Source organism: Centroberyx gerrardi, chromosome 14 (genome assembly GCF_048128805.1).
Source record: "Centroberyx gerrardi isolate f3 chromosome 14, fCenGer3.hap1.cur.20231027, whole genome shotgun sequence".
Lineage (NCBI taxonomy): Eukaryota > Metazoa > Chordata > Actinopteri > Beryciformes > Berycidae > Centroberyx > Centroberyx gerrardi.
In genome coordinates, this window is record NC_136010.1 from 19,570,170 (window position 1) to 19,585,340 (window position 15,171).

The 15,171-nt window shown below is 44.6% G+C and overlaps 2 protein-coding genes across 2 annotated transcripts; both read right to left on the bottom strand.

The window, feature by feature from the left end:
- Positions 1–4: 4 nt before the first annotated feature.
- LOC144542323 (uncharacterized) lies at positions 5–2,625 on the bottom strand. Its single transcript, XM_078288389.1, has 2 exons — positions 2,399–2,625; positions 5–1,608 (listed from the first exon to the last, which is right to left on the bottom strand). Exons 1-2 carry the CDS (start codon positions 2,539–2,541, stop codon positions 1,281–1,283), a joined length of 471 nt encoding a protein of 156 aa, XP_078144515.1. The 5' UTR covers positions 2,542–2,625; the 3' UTR covers positions 5–1,280.
- A 1,477-nt stretch (positions 2,626–4,102) lies between these two features.
- On the bottom strand, positions 4,103–13,727 carry LOC139928799 (uncharacterized). The gene is made up of 9 exons (XM_078288100.1): positions 13,053–13,727; positions 11,859–12,083; positions 10,894–11,052; positions 9,201–9,272; positions 7,855–9,099; positions 7,360–7,482; positions 6,560–6,609; positions 5,244–6,477; positions 4,103–4,745 (listed from the first exon to the last, which is right to left on the bottom strand). Exons 1-9 carry the CDS (start codon positions 13,725–13,727, stop codon positions 4,587–4,589), a joined length of 3,942 nt encoding a protein of 1,313 aa, XP_078144226.1. The 3' UTR covers positions 4,103–4,586.
- Between the last annotated feature and the right edge of the window lie 1,444 nt (positions 13,728–15,171).

The following is a 15,171-nucleotide window of genomic DNA, read 5'->3' on the forward strand; positions in this document are numbered from 1 at the left end:
CAGAAAGGATTTTTTTTTTTATTCAGGACATGATAATTTCAGAGCCAGACAGTGTTGTTCAGTACTGACACATATCTCACGCCGTGCTTTACTTCCCCAATTAAGGCAAAAACAGGATGTGTTGCACTCAGCACAACTTCCTTGTTTGTAATGTAAGTAGACCATAGTGGCATCTTGAGCAACCTGAGCCATGTTTATTTTTAAGTACAAGCTCTTAAATGTTGAGATAGAGAAATTGTGCAAAAATACAACCAGAGATACCTGTATTCTACCACAAGGGGTCAATAGTGGTCACAATTACACTGCAGTAAATCCTCTCAGACACATTTGGAGAGGTGGAACTGAGACCTGCATCCTGTCTCAGTTGAAGTCTGAGAACTTGTGTGTTGAAAATCAGCTGAGTGTGTTCCTCTTGATATGTGATAACAGTGATGAGGAAATGGAGGAAACATGAAGAATTAGAAGGGAGAGCAGATGAGTGACATGGTGCAAGCCCACCTACATGCATTTAGGGTTTAAACAACAATATTTATGCAATGATTTTAATATATTTCAAGTAGGGCTGAATTCACCTTTATCATGTATGACTCTCCACTAGCCAGCAAGCGTCACCTCTAGTTAGGAGCAGGGTAACTCTGCCAAACATCTGCTTTGTCCAGTCTCAGTGAATCTCAGTCATATTGAGGACATCTGGTTGGAATTACTTTGCCACAGTCCAGAGATGTGACCACGTCAACTTTGCTCAAGTCCCGAGTCAGTCTCAAGTCAAGTTTCTAGTCTAAATGTAGATTACCAAGTCAAGTCTATGTCATTAATGTCAAGTCTCAAGTCTAAATGTAGAACATCAAATCAAGGGTCCAGTTTCAATTTAATATCTTAAAGAAAACTAAATATCTAGGACTTGACCTGATTTCAATAGGATAAAAACTTGGTAAGAGCATCATGAGTCTGATTTCTATAATCAGTGTCAACTTCAATAAATTCAATCATTCCATACAAATTCAGAAAGCAGAATTTAAATTCAGTCGTCTGGTGGAACAAATCTCATCACTTTCAATCTAAGTCGTTTACACAAACACAAGATCTCAAGTCAAGACTTTAGAAACCTTAAGTCCCAAGTCACCAGAACCCAACTCAAGTCAAGTCTCAAGCAATTAAAACTGTGACTCAAGTCTGACTCTAGTCCAGGTCATGTGACTCGAGTCCTCACCTCTGCCACAGTTCAATTTCTAACCTTTATTAAAAAATGATGTTCTTTTTGGGGCCATGAATGGGTAACGTCACTCGGACACTGATGATATTTCCCAAGGTTTCAACATCCTTCCCATCTGAGAAGGAGTGGGATTCTGGTTGCTTGGCTGTATGTCCAGTTTTATCACTCCGGGCACTTCCTCGCCCGCCTGAACTAGTCTCATCACCTCCTCAAAGGACAGCTGGGCTGCTCCGGTGTCTGTGGAGGTTTCTTCACTGTTGTTTTCACTGATGCCTGAATCTGAACCTGAAAGTGTCTGCTGGTCCAGCTGTTCAGTACTGCGGTCCGTCGATGTCAGGCGAGAGGAACCGAGGCGCCACTGTTTGTACCCGGTTGAGTCTATGGGCTCCACGAACCTGGTGATGACAAAGAGGCTTAACATCACAGTGATGGATACAAAGCTGTTTAGGTTTAAAGGGGAATGACACTCAACGTAAGAATTAATTAATAGATCCACTGCATGTTTATTCAGTTAGCAGTTATGAAACAGAAATGTGGCCTTATCCTCAGAAAATCCCCTTGTGTGCTACAGGTTTATATTTTACATCTTTGGTTTGTGGTTTTGGTAGAGACTTGTTCATGTTCACAGACTGCTGGATCATAGGAATAACAGATGAGTAGAATGAAAGGTATTCCCCTCTCGCTTTGATTAAGGTGTTTAAGTAACTTGAGATTAAACTTTATTGATCCCCTTTATTGATTAGGCGGTTGCAGCAGCAAATCATGAGGTTGGAATTATAAGATATTGAGCATCAAAGATTTTTACGTACATTACAGCTGGCAAAAGCTGTTATCCATACAAAAAAACAAAACAAGCATAAAGTAACATTCATACATCATGAATATGTGGATAACTTACCTTTGATTAAAAGTCAGATAGAACCTTATAATTTCATGTAAATTTAAATGTAATAGATTCAGAAATGCACATACATAGAATGTAAAATTATAAATTAAAACAGTCAAAAAATGAACATATGCTGCTGACAATTCCAACACGTTTAGTAGCCTGTATGGGTGAGTAATATGGGGAGTATGGATTACGGTTGCTTACTTAAAATATGGATTACTAAATTTGAAACATGTGCTACATATAACAGTATCTATGAAGGTGAGTAAAAAGTAGCAGTGTCATGTGACACATACCGGTTATAAAAGAATAATTTCATCTCCAAGACTTTCTTGTGATCCCTGCTGATGCTGGACTCCTCCAGGGACACCAGGCCGCTCTGAAACCTCTTATCAGACTCGAAACTGTAGGAGTCAAACCTCACGAAAACAGACTCCATTTCAACATTACTTTGTGTTTATCTCCTCCTTGGTTAACTTTTATCTCATCTAGCTGTTGTTAATGCCAGAGGAAAATAGAGACGGACTTCCGTGCATTGCTGTTGTTTGCAATCAACAAATGTAGCTAAAGAGGGGAATGTGGCCGAGTGAAAGATCGTGGACTGACAGTGCAGCGGCCCCGTGTGGTGATTTTAGTATTGCAGTGAAAGACACGGTGCTCATGATGTTGTACCCCGGGGTTTATGGGATGGACGGTTCAGTTTAACACACGGTATAAACCTTATCTTACTGAGTAAAATAATATTCATTGTAATTGATTGGAGATTGAAAACATATTTTGACAATATATAAGTGCCACTAGTAAATGTGTAACAGGGTGTAGCCCATGTTATTCTAAGTAACTGAATGAAAATAGATTTCCCTTATCAGAATATTATTTGTGTTTTGAAATCTGCAAAAACACGGCCAAAAATGTGAGACATTCATTTAAAACATATTTTCAGTGGCCAAAATATATTTTGAATACTTGCAGTCATACTTCTGTTGTCATCAGATTCATGTTGAATTACTGCAGATTTATATTGAAAATAAAGAAAGAAAATGTATATCCAAAATATATTTTGAATTTTGAATTTTTTCTAAACGTATTGTGAAATAATTGTATTTTTTCAGTATGGGGTAGGATTAATTATGAATATTGTCATTGTATGTTACTTGGAATTATGGAATATATATTATGGAATTATCCTTTTGCTACCCTTTCCTCATGATGTGAGACTTGGAGGAATGATAAATTGAGATTACTCCATAGGAAGCAGCCCACATTGTTGTGCTATCTGTAACTGTAGAAGATGAACAAGTGTGGTAAGCAGAAACGTGACACCGTGTGATTGTGTGACCCCTCCACTCGCCCTGCCCTTGACCACAGCCAGCCAGCTGCCAGCCACACCTAAAGGTGCTAAAGTATTTCAGCTGATCTCTTCTGTTCATGCTCATAATGTTGCACCTCAGGGAAAATATTCGCGCTTCTCTGTCCTGTGCAGGGAACCTAAATGTTTTGAGTCCTTACCAGCTGCCCTCATAAACACACTGGCATACTACTGCTGCACACTGCACACATACACTCATCCTTCTTAATGTTCGACAATACAAAGCAATACGCTTTGAGGTGCTTGCTCTGTATTTTCTTCAATGACAATGAAAGTCAAGAATCACACAAGTAGAAAGAGAGGGGATCATGCTGCTGACAGGTGAGGAAATCTTATCTCATTATCTACTTAGCAGTTACTTCTTCTTTTTTGAGCATGTGACGCAATGGCCAGCAGCCCATTGCTGAAGGAGCTGATTACCCCCCACAGTATAGACATGTGGCCAGGACTTAATAATATCTGTAGCTTTGGGTGAGGTGAGTGGTGTGACTGTGTATCTGGCAATAGGCAGGATAGATAGATAGATAGATAGATAGATAGATAGATAGATAGATAGATAGATAGATAGATAGAAGTAAGCAAATATACAGTCAGTGATCCCAATAAAGTGTAGGCTTGTTGTTAGGGTCAGTTTATTGAGTAAATCATTAGGTTATTCTCTACAAAATATCATAAAGATAATATAAAATTAATTTGCATTGACAATAATAAGTGCAAAAATGTGTTTTTTCATTGAATTTTAACATGAGCATGGTGTGTTGCAATCTTTTCTAGTACATGAAATAAGGATTAAGCTCATCTGTCAATAGAGATGAGCGTTATGAATTGCACCAAAAGAAAATATAAGGATTGCGCTATCGGGGTAACTCACAATACACACTCCATATATAGCCTACCACTTTCTCCAGTATGCCATCCTGCAGTAAAGCGAGACTGACTCTATCCTAATATCAATCAACCCAACACTTCTTACATCGCTCTCATCCTCTGCCTTCATCATATATCACTAAAATTACATTTTAAATTCCGTTCCCGTGGCTCTGAAAGTCTCTGCGTCTCTCAGACTCCCATCAGCTGTCCAGCGGTGTCAGTCTACCCGCTGCACCTCCTGCCCTTCACTCACAGTTGGAGTCTCCAGCCCCGCTGACTGGTGGGGTTGGGTATCTGTGTCGGTGTAGCTTGCTCTGGGTCGAGGCTTGTCGCTGGGCGGAGCGAGACGAACGGGCGAAGCAGAACGTCAAGGTGCTGCTGGAGCTGCAGTCGTAGTTTCCTTCCTGGTCAGTGGGAGAGCAGAAGAGGGTGAGAGGCAGCAGGGATACTTATAGTGGATCAACAGCAAGTAAATATATATTTTTTGGGAAATCAATATCACGATAATCATATATATCATGATATATCAGTATCGATATATATCACGATATGGCTTACGTGTGCAAAATCACATGTTAAATAATCAAGTTTTTGTTCGTCCCATTGAACTGAATGGTAATATCAGGTGTGATGACAAACAAAACTGAAATTTTCAAATGATATTCATTTTGTCAGAGATTTTAAATAAAATTTGCTTGTTATTTTCAATTTAGGCAGCAGAATTGTATGTCACGATCAAAGTCACCATATCATCTCTAGCCTATATGATTCCATGGAAAGGTGATAAACGATAATATTGAATTATCACCCAGCCCTACCATCAAAGCTATGCACATATCAGACAGTGGAATCAGGGGTGTGGGTATGATTTAGTGAGCCGGACCATGCATGGTTACACTTACCTCTGCGGTGGTGGCACTCAGGCTGTGTTCCCTGCTGACGGCTGCTCTGGCAGCTTGGTTCAGACTCCCCTTCTCCTCTCTCTGGACACGACCGGCCTCCTCTCTCTGCTTCATGAACCTCTGGTTGACGATCCTGGTCACGCTGTCGTTCCTGTGCAGCGGAGCGGCGGGAGGCCTGGTCGGAACGCGCTCCAGGTTCTTCAGGCCGCTCTTCCCCTTTGGCCCCGCCGCCGGTACCGGTTTCTCTGCCCGGCCGCTCACTCTGCGCAGGAACTCCGTGACCAAGCCGTAACGGTTGGTTCCTGCAGGTTTGCTGGGGGGCTTCGCGTTCCGGCCTGAAACCTCACTGCCGAGAGAGGTGTGGTTCTGCCCTCCGCCTGCTCGACCGTTTGTTTGGCGAGACCACATCATGCCTGTGTGACTTTGATGAGACAGATTCCACAATGCCCGTTCTCTGGAAGCGGCCGCAGACGAGGAGGAGGACGACAGGGAGGTGCCGAAAGAGGCGGAGGAGGGGAGAGAGGATGAGCCGGAAGCAGAGTGTCTCCGGTACAGTTTAGGGGAGGTGGAGGTCGGTTTGGGCCTCTCCACCCTACCTGCTACCCTCTCCAGGGAGGAGGAGATGTGGTGAGTGCGGGCAGAGACCAAGGAGGAGCTCAGGACCCGGGAAGGGCTGTTTCTCACAGTCTGTGGCCCATCTGTCTGCAAACCAACACTCACCATCTGTGGTTTCATGTGAGTCTGAGTGCCTGAGCAGGCCACATCCACCCATCCTCCGTTTAATCTCCCTCTCCTCTCCAGCGAACTGGAGCGGACTGGCTGCCTCCAGCCGGCTGTCATCTCCTTCATGTCGTCGCTCAGGTTAGCAGACAACCCCAGACAGAGTGGTGAGAAGGAGGTCGGCGGCGTGCACCAGGGAGAGGCGGTGGTGATGGAGTCTCTGTCTGCGATGGGGCTTTGCTTCAGCTGAGCCAGCTGGACTCTGCGGGCCGACGGGGGGCTGTAGTAGATGCGGAAGGCGGTCTTCTCTGGAGCGGTGTGGCTTCTGTCCATGGACATCTGCTCAAAGTCAAGATCAGGAAAGCTAAGCGGCATGATTAGATGGTCCCAGGTCTTAACGGGGTCCTCTTGGTCCAGCTGAGCAGCTTCCTGGCTCAGATAGCACCAGTTCTTTCTGTTGGAGCCGTATGGAGAAAACTCTGGCCTCAGTCTTTTCCCTTTACAGTTGTACGCCCTGTGAAAACAGCAGGTGATCTGTGTGTAAAGACTTCAGTGACAGCATGAAAAAGGAATGTGTGGATATGTGGAAGACTGACCTGTCAGTTTCAGAGTATCTTTCCTCATCAAAGATGGCACTGACAACGCACTGGGCAAAGAGAGAAAAAAAAAATCACTCATTTGGCAAATAATGATTACTGATCTTATAAATTATGAAAATTCAGAGGTTATTTGTCATGGAATTTAAAAGGCAAACAAATTGTGTCTGTGAGGAAGTGAGGGATTAGTCTAGTAAGTGGAGTAAGGATGAAAACAACCATTAAAGAAATAAATCCTCCTCTTGCAGAGCAGATCCTCAGTCATGCTGTGCCAAGCAGACACCACTTGTTGGCTCAGCTGTTCAGTGGCAACAACTCAAACATTAAATTACAATTCTTATCTGATGTGAATTAAAAATTGTTTTTCTATTTGCAGAGATGAAGTTATCACTGTTAGATCAAGCAGGGAGAAGCAAGAGTGAAGGATATGGAAATGCGAGAAATTCACATTCATGAAACAGCACAGCAATGGGAATGAGAAACGATGAATGAATAAGCAAAATTAATATGTAACAATTTACATTTCACCTCTCTTTCACAACAGTCCGTAAGTTTGGGCAATGCAGTGAATCAGAGCAGTGTTTCATGCAGTAGATGTGAAAATGCTTGTCCTGTTTGGCTGCAGCCCCTACAAGAGATTAGCCTAAATACTGTGGCACGAGTCTCTTCACGATGCCTGTTGAACTGAGTATCAGGAGGAGGCCTTGCCAGAGACAGAGATCATCAGCTGGGCAGCCCACTGTATCACACACTCACACACAGCAAGGCACACATGCCTGAAGGGTAAACACCTTCCTCACCTCAGTTGTCCTGCTCTGTCTGTCGGCCTTGGCCTCGCGGTCAAATTCAGACCCTCCATCCTGAAGCTCTGCTCCAAGGTCTTGCAACAGCCCGCGCAGCAGAGACATGGTTTTATCTCTCGTCTGAATGAAAAAATACAAATACAAATACCTTCAAATATATTTAGATATTAAGAATACTGCTGTTGTCGTGTGAAAACCTCGTAACTCCAACTTGATTGGTGATTTTCATGTTTTAACTTTCCTCCTTTATGGGTTGAGAAAATTCGATGATCCTTGGACTTTTGCACTTTTCAAACCCCACTGGATAAACTCAAAAACACCAAAAAATGTAAATAAAAAGCTGGTTTTCTTAGTTGACATCTTGGAGATACAAGGTTTTCACCCGACAGTGATGATAAATAACTTAGTTCTCATACGCAATGTGTAATTTTAATGGCAAGTACGGCTTATTTGAAATAGCCAATGAAAATTATCAACATCTTCATTTTTTACCTCTTTTCCCTCCAGGCCAGGTCCTTTAACTTGACACCACTGATGGAGGACCCACAGAATCTGCAAGGTGAGTCGCATTTTCGGCTCCCTGCAACTGTGGACCAGGCCCCACTGAGAGGGAGGTCCTTGTCTCGCTTGTTTCGCTCTCTCCTTAACCTCTATAGTGCGGAGGTCTTCCACACTCTCCTGCTTACTTGGTGACTCTATGACATTATGAGCGTCCACATCACGCACTGCACAGCCTCCGGAGAGAAAGGAGAAAAGGTAAGAATCCCAAACATGTCCTTCCTTGTGAGGGGAAAGTCTAACTAAATCCCCTCCTGTTAGAAGTTTCTCCACCCTGCCAATGAAAGCTAATATCATGGTCTGCAGCAGCTCCAAAGCCTCATTCAAAGGCCCCTGCTGGGACGGGTCCTGTGCCAGGAGCTGGGCCTTATCCTTAGAGTCCACCTCTGTCTGAGAGACAAAAGCAGATGAGGGTGAAGCGCAGTGGCCATTTTTGGGCGGTGCTGTTAGGAGCTGGATGGCTGAACTCACGATGCAGGAATGGTCTCTCAAAGCGAGAAGAGTTTCATAGTCTTTCTCAGTCATTCCATGGAGACCTTGATCCACCTTTTTGTCACCGTCTTTCTCATGACTGTCTAAAGGATCCCACTCGCCACCCACGGGACCCTCTCGAGTAATGTGGCAAACAGCAGTCATCCCTTCAGTCTGCGCTTGGTTGTTGTCTCTAAGCAAAGAGGCCTCGACAACACCTTTATCTTTAGCTGCTTTCTCCTCTTCACCCTGCTCATACTCCGTGAACCCCGTTTTCAAGCTCTCTTCCCTTCCCTCTCTGTCCCTCACTTGTGTGGAAGGGGACAGATTTTCTGCTGCCACTTCCTGCGTCTCCTCATCCTCCTCTTCCCCTCCTCCTCCTCCTCCCACTTTCTCCCTGAGGTCGCTCATTTCTGCTCGCAATCCACGGTTCTCCACCTCCAGCTCCACGATGCGCCGGCTCAGCAGCGTGGCCTCCTCCTCAACCAACTTCAAGTGAACTTTGACCTCGGCCTCCCTGGCGTGGGCAGAGTTTGCTTTGCCTTCAGGTGATTGGGTGGCGTCTACGTCTCCATAGGCTGAGTGGTATTTGGCCAGCTCCTCACGCATGCCCTCGCTCTCCGATACCAACTTGGTCAGCTTCTTGCACATGAGAGCTAATTCCTCTTTGGCAAAGTGGAGTTGGCACTTGAGATCAGCGCTGTCATCCTTGGGAAAGGCAAACAAAGCACATTTAATATCATACTGGTGCAGTCTTTCATGGATACAACCACGTTTGAGATCAGGCATGAACTATGAACATATCAAACCTCGATCTGTTGAGAGAGCCTCCTCTCAGCCTTACTGGGTGGCGATCTGACACTTTTCCTCCTCAGAGAGCTCTGGGGAACAAAAGGCAAATAATTATATCAAAGCTGCAACATATAACCTGCCCAAAAACACATCAGAGATCTTCCTATGTAGTTATACCGTTAAATATTTAAAATTTGCTTGGCTCATGCCCTAGTGGCCCTTTTAATGTATCACAGAAACGACTAAAATGCACAAAATGCCCATAGTGTGAGAACGCAAAGTAGACTACAATTCACAAACACAAACTCGTGATCCATTGCAGGCAAACTTTTTCTCCCCTCCAAGCGCATCCCTACCCTACATGAGTGAGGTTATTTGTAAGTCTGAGTATGAGAGGAATGTAAGCTTAAGTCTGTCTCTGTCTGGCGGCATTGTCTCGCTGGTAGACACTAGGCAGGAGGTTACAGCGTTATAAATAGCCGTCTTCCAGGGGCTAGAAGTGGGAATCATGAGGAGTGGGTTACAGCCTTCTCAATTCAAGGTCTGTAGATGAGTGGGCCTAGAGGCCATGTAGATATATTGTGACCTGCTATGTGATATTAAGAATTACAGTATGATGTGTATGATAAAGGTTAACTGCCATTTCTTGAACTGAAAAACAGGCAGAATTTGTGTTGTTTAAAATGAATAAATGAAAGTGCAGTGACAGTTTTTGCCTTTTTACCACAAGTCTTCACTTATTTTTTTGTTATTCTTCAGACAGACACTGTATTGTGGCAATACAATATTGTGTTACTGTGCAAGTCCCACAAACAGGGTCACAGACAGTCTAGTTGCAGTGCAAGTCTTCAAAATGTTCATCCTCCTTGCCCCTCTATCTAGACTAGGCTCTGTGGTCCCAGATTAGGTAATCTAAGTGGATTTCCCAGTTGGGATCAAAGGGACTAGCAGCTGCCTCAGATGAGTGGACCAGACTGAGCTCATGCCAAAGTACCGAATCCTGGATTATACCGAGCACGTGTCCCTGGACGGCACCATCATTATCATGAGAGGTACGGGCTAAGGCAGGCGGAGCCACAACAAAGAAAGGTAGACTGGGAATTCAGTCACTGCAAGGGTGTAGCAGCGACCGTGTGATAAAAGCATGTTCAGTGATGGTTATAGGTCAGTGTGTCAGTCCACAAACCCAAGGCTTTTTGAATACCATAATACATGCTGATCCAGATTTAGCCTAGCTTAATAGAACCAGAAAGAGAGAAAGGGAGAGAGAATCTATTTTTGTAATCTCTCACCCCCACACTCACTCACTCTCCCTCGTTTGCACCCTGTCTCCCTTTCCTCTGTCCTCTCTACTGAGAATATCAGCTGTGCCTAGAGTTCAGACTTCGGCATACCATGCTGCTTCACCCCACCCAGGCACCAGTCAGCTGCTAGCCGTGCCCTCAGCTCATATCCTTGATCTACACCAGGGTCATCTGTCATCTGACATCAGGGTGACAGCGGGATGAGGGAGACAACTGGCTGAGATGGGGCAGCTGTGTAGAGTAACACTGGTAATGGAGAAGCGGATTCTGGACCAGAGCGATGGGGGTTTATGGGGCACATAGGTGGCGGCAGCTGATGGCGCTGTCAAGGTTAAGGTTGAGGCTGCCCTGCATATCTAGACCCAATACGTAGATTTATTTAACATATTGTTTTAAAGTAGAGCACCTCTCTGACTTTCTCCATCTCAGCCTGCAAGACCTGCTTGGTCACTTCCAGCTCCTGCGTCTTCTCACGCAGCCCCTCGTTGTCCCACTCCAACTGGGAATTCTTCTTCTGCACCGACTCCAGCTCGTTGTGTAGGCGGAGGGACACGCTCTTCGCAACCTGCAAGCAAAACCAATAGCAGGTTATTGTACCCCTAACCATTTCCCCCAATCAGGTCAACTGAGAAAGCCTTACGGCCCTGGCTATACGTCACATTTTGTGGCTGAGTGCAGCATGTTCTCTGTAACAGTTGGTTTGGCTAAAGCTGAGGAACTTTACAAGGAAATATTTTGGTAGGAATTCACCAACTAAGAGGATGGGGGGGGGGGGGGGGGGGGGCACTTTGGCACGGGTATCAAATTCCTGTCTATGCTGCTGCTGGAAATCCTACCACCACACCCCTTGTAAAGAAACCGAGAATGGCTGCCACCACAGAGTCTCATTTAACAACAGAGTGATTGACCTTCCATGATGCTGATGAAGATTACTGTGTTTTATGTCTCTTTCTCATAGAAAACAACTCACCACATAATTACACTACGGTATGACAAACAAATAAACAGGATGCATGATGAAGACATTTAGGCCTAATAAACTTTTTGTGGCGCGGACCAACAGCAGGATGTACTTTACAGCGCAGCAAACAGTCATGACTCATGCTGCTGATTACAGTGCTTGAATGCGTGTGAGCAAGGCAGTCACTGCTTAGTGTACTGAGGTGAGAAATGGCATTGGAGCTCTGATCAAAATGTTCGCTTTGATGTCGATGACTGAAATAGCGGTGATTCACTCAAAAGCCAATTTTGAGCAAGAGCTCTTACTGGTTGTTGGTGGTGAGTGAGCTCTAACAAAACCACAAGAATGCACAGAGAGAGAGAGAGAGAGAGAGAGAGAGAGAGAGAGAGAGAGAGAGAGAGAGACCTGACCTTGATGTCATGCTCCAGGGTCCGGACCAGTTCCCCATCCACCTGTCCTGTTTGGGCCACTCTGATGCTGCGGCGCTCAGCCTTGCGGAGGCGGTACTGCAGGATGCGACACGTCTTGTTGGCCTGCTCCACCTGCAGCCGCAGCTCCTGCAGCTGGTACACCTCCTCCTCCTGGAACATGTCGCGCATCTCCAGCATCTCACAGCGCAGCTCCTCCACCTCATCCTGGGACAGGCAATATAGAAATACTGATATTAAGACCAGGAATATTGGCATTTTGATATTAAGCTTATTCTGAGAAGTTTTTGCAACTATAGTTTATTGTACATATGAATTTCCACCTACATAATGAATTGACACATAATAAACTTTTGCTTATGTAAATATGAAGAAAGTAAATCAATTATTATTTCAACTTAAGTTCACATTTCGCCTGAGCCTCGTGGTCAAATTAAAGGCCGAGAACCTCCTAATTTCTACTTTGTTGATTTTTTCACTTCTCACTCATTTTGAGCAAGAACAATGATTATTTACTCAGTTGGCATATTAGCTTACCAGGACATGTTTATAAAACAGGCCAAACACATCACCCTTTGAATGACGATACAAGGCCCAGCCATAACAGGCTTTACATCACTCACAATAGATAAACTACAGCTCAAATAAAATGCCAGAACCAACAGGTTAATATGTGCCACTGATCTGAGATAAAGATGCATTAACAGCTTTTGAATTGCACCAATACAAAATAACTGGAAAAGGGCAATGTGGTCATCTTCTGACTCCCCCCATTACATCTCATTATGAGCAGCATGTTTACAAGCCTGCCCTATATGCTACTCACATACATGTTTTTTGTTTTTTCAAGATTTATAATTTTTTTGACCTTGTGATTTCTATTCCAAATAAATAAACAAATAAGTGGATTTTTGTAGTGCCACAGATTTTTTTTTTTTTTTTTTTTAACACAGGCCCACAGTGACTCTTGACCTTTGATGCTTCCCTGCGAGCTTCCCCTCAGTCGTCCTGCAGCCACTAATTGAGACTGACATAAGCATTTATAGAAAATCGGCTCTGGACCACTGGGAGTCACATGCTCTGACAGATCACATAAGGATGCAGGTATATGGAAATTTAAATGCAAAACACAAACCTAATGATATGAATTAAATCGGATAAATAAAACTCTCTTACTTTTAAATACTCGTTCTCTGATCTCAGGTCCTCCACCTCCCTGACGAGGTCTTCCGTTGTCTCGCCCATCATTAGATCCAAAAATGATGAATTTAACACACCGAGAGACCCTCCAGATCCGGGGAAAATGCTCCCAGCATCAGGATGGGAAGCGCCAGTGTCTTGCGTGGCTCTTGATCCCGGCTTGCCATCGTCTTGCCCGCCTGTCGCGCCGTCCAGGCTCACATAAACTCTCCCGTCTATCCAGCTGAACTCAGTGTCGCTGCTCTGAGACTCGGGCTTGTTTCCCTCAGAGGGGCAGTCGGATATTTCTGAGCTGCTGTCTGAGGAGGAGAGTTTCCCAGACGCGCAGCCGGAGTCCTTGCTCAGGTCCTCTGAGGCATTACTGGCATCGGACAGTTTCCTCTGCGCGACCGGGCTCCTTTGGCACTCCGCGGGGGCGCTTGGTGAGACTTTTCCCGGACGCTTTCCCTCTCCCACCGTTTTCACCTCCCTCCCCGAGTCGCACTGACCCGGCCGTGCGTCCTTGGAGTGGGAAGCACCGCCGAGAGCATCTTTAGACGGTAATGAAGATGGATCCCTCCTCTTCTTCTGAGCAGCACCCTGCTGTGGCGCCTTCGGTTGTTTCTGGCACCGCAGCGCCTTCTTAGCGCTCTTGTCTCCTTCTCTGTTCATCCCGTGTCCCCGACTTCTTTCTCTTCTGTCTTCAGGTCGGAAAAGGCAGCTCTTTCAATTCAGTTCAGGTTGATCATGATGCTGTCAGAAATCTGCCGAAATGTCTCTTAACTTCCACCGCCCAGAGCGCATGGACTGGACTGGAGGAATCCTACAGGCTGCTCCCCATCCTCCAAGTCTGAAACTTTGCCATCATGCCAGGGAGGATAGGGGGCAGCAGCCGTGACCAGCGTCAAACCAGACACAATTACAAAATACAATTTCCGGTCAAAATTTTCAAAATAAAAACTGTAGGCGATTGACAAAAATAGGCCTACATTGCAATATGTTTTGAGTAGCCTAGTACAAAGTAGGCTACCAAAGTGAAAATAAGTAATGTACTCAATGAGGAATCAGATTTTTTCCAATATGTCCTTTATTTTGATATAACGTTTGCTGTACATTCCATTACTTTGGCCGTGTTCAAACTATTCTGCTGCTTTGAATTGTGGCATCGACCGTATTTTTTGCTGACAATAAAAAGCAGGCCATGGGACACTCAGTAGCTGCCACTATAGCAGCAGCACTAACTACCAGCAGTAGCTAGCCAGATAACTTTCAAACACTTACCAGGAAATCTCACAACACAGCCAATGTGCTCCATATTTACGAGTTTCTGGGAATTTGCTAACATCTAGGCCTAGGTCTACTACCAGTTTTTCTCCATTTCCAGTCTGGCTGTTTTCGTTCAAAACCCTGCCTCATCTTTGTTGTAATTGGTCAGGTCACAAAAAGCAGTAGGCTAAAAAGCTGATCTTTTCTCAGCTTTAAAAGGCACTCTGCTCTGCTTTTTAAAAAGAAGTCATGCACAGCTCTTTGGGAAAATGTTGTGCCTGACTTCTTCTGTCCACCTCCCCAGTGACTTTAATGTGAGAAAGGCAGCAGTTTGACCTTCAATCTTTTTGTTTTTCCAAATGACACGCTTTTATTTTGAAACCAAATCGTCTGTTTTCCGGTGTTATTGTGGCTTTCTCTGTCTAACTTGACGCAGCTGAGTTTGTGTTGCTGCTCCCCGCCCACAGCCTCTACTCTCCTATCGGAGGCTGGCGAAGCCTTATACGGGCCACTGGCCAAGTCCCCCTCTGTTCATTCAGCTACCAGGCGTTTACATGATCAAACAACCTACTGAAACATTTGCTTGGCTGATATTAAAACAGTCACATGACTTTTGATTTTGCTTTCCGCACATCAACTGATCTTGCCAACGCGTCATTATGGAGACAGAGCGTCCACCTGTGCAATTTCTACCTATAAGGAAATTTACTTGTGGCATTCTGTCTGGCTTTTAGCAGATTTAATTTGATGTATTTTGCATTCAATCATCAAAACTAAAATTAGAAAGAAATCTAACACTACATTTTAGACTTGATCTTGCGGATCCTATTGAGCTGCGTTTGGTTTAATT

Bases quoted from the DNA above. Each gene is read 5' to 3' on its own strand.
- LOC144542323 (XM_078288389.1), bottom strand. From the start codon at position 2,541: ATGGAGTCTGTTTTCGTGAGGTTTGACTCCTACAGTTTCGAGTCTGAT. The intron at 1,609-2,398 runs GTATGTGTCACA...TGTCATCACCAG, and splicing joins AAATTATTCTTTTATAACCG to GTTCGTGGAGCCCATAGACT.
- LOC139928799 (XM_078288100.1), bottom strand. From the start codon at position 13,727: ATGAACAGAGAAGGAGACAAGAGCGCTAAGAAGGCGCTGCGGTGCCAG. The intron at 9,273-10,893 runs GTGCTCTACTTT...TTTGTTCCCCAG, and splicing joins AGATGGAGAAAGTCAGAGAG to AGCTCTCTGAGGAGGAAAAG. The intron at 6,478-6,559 runs GTCAGTCTTCCA...CTGTTTTCACAG, and splicing joins AGATACTCTGAAACTGACAG to GGCGTACAACTGTAAAGGGA.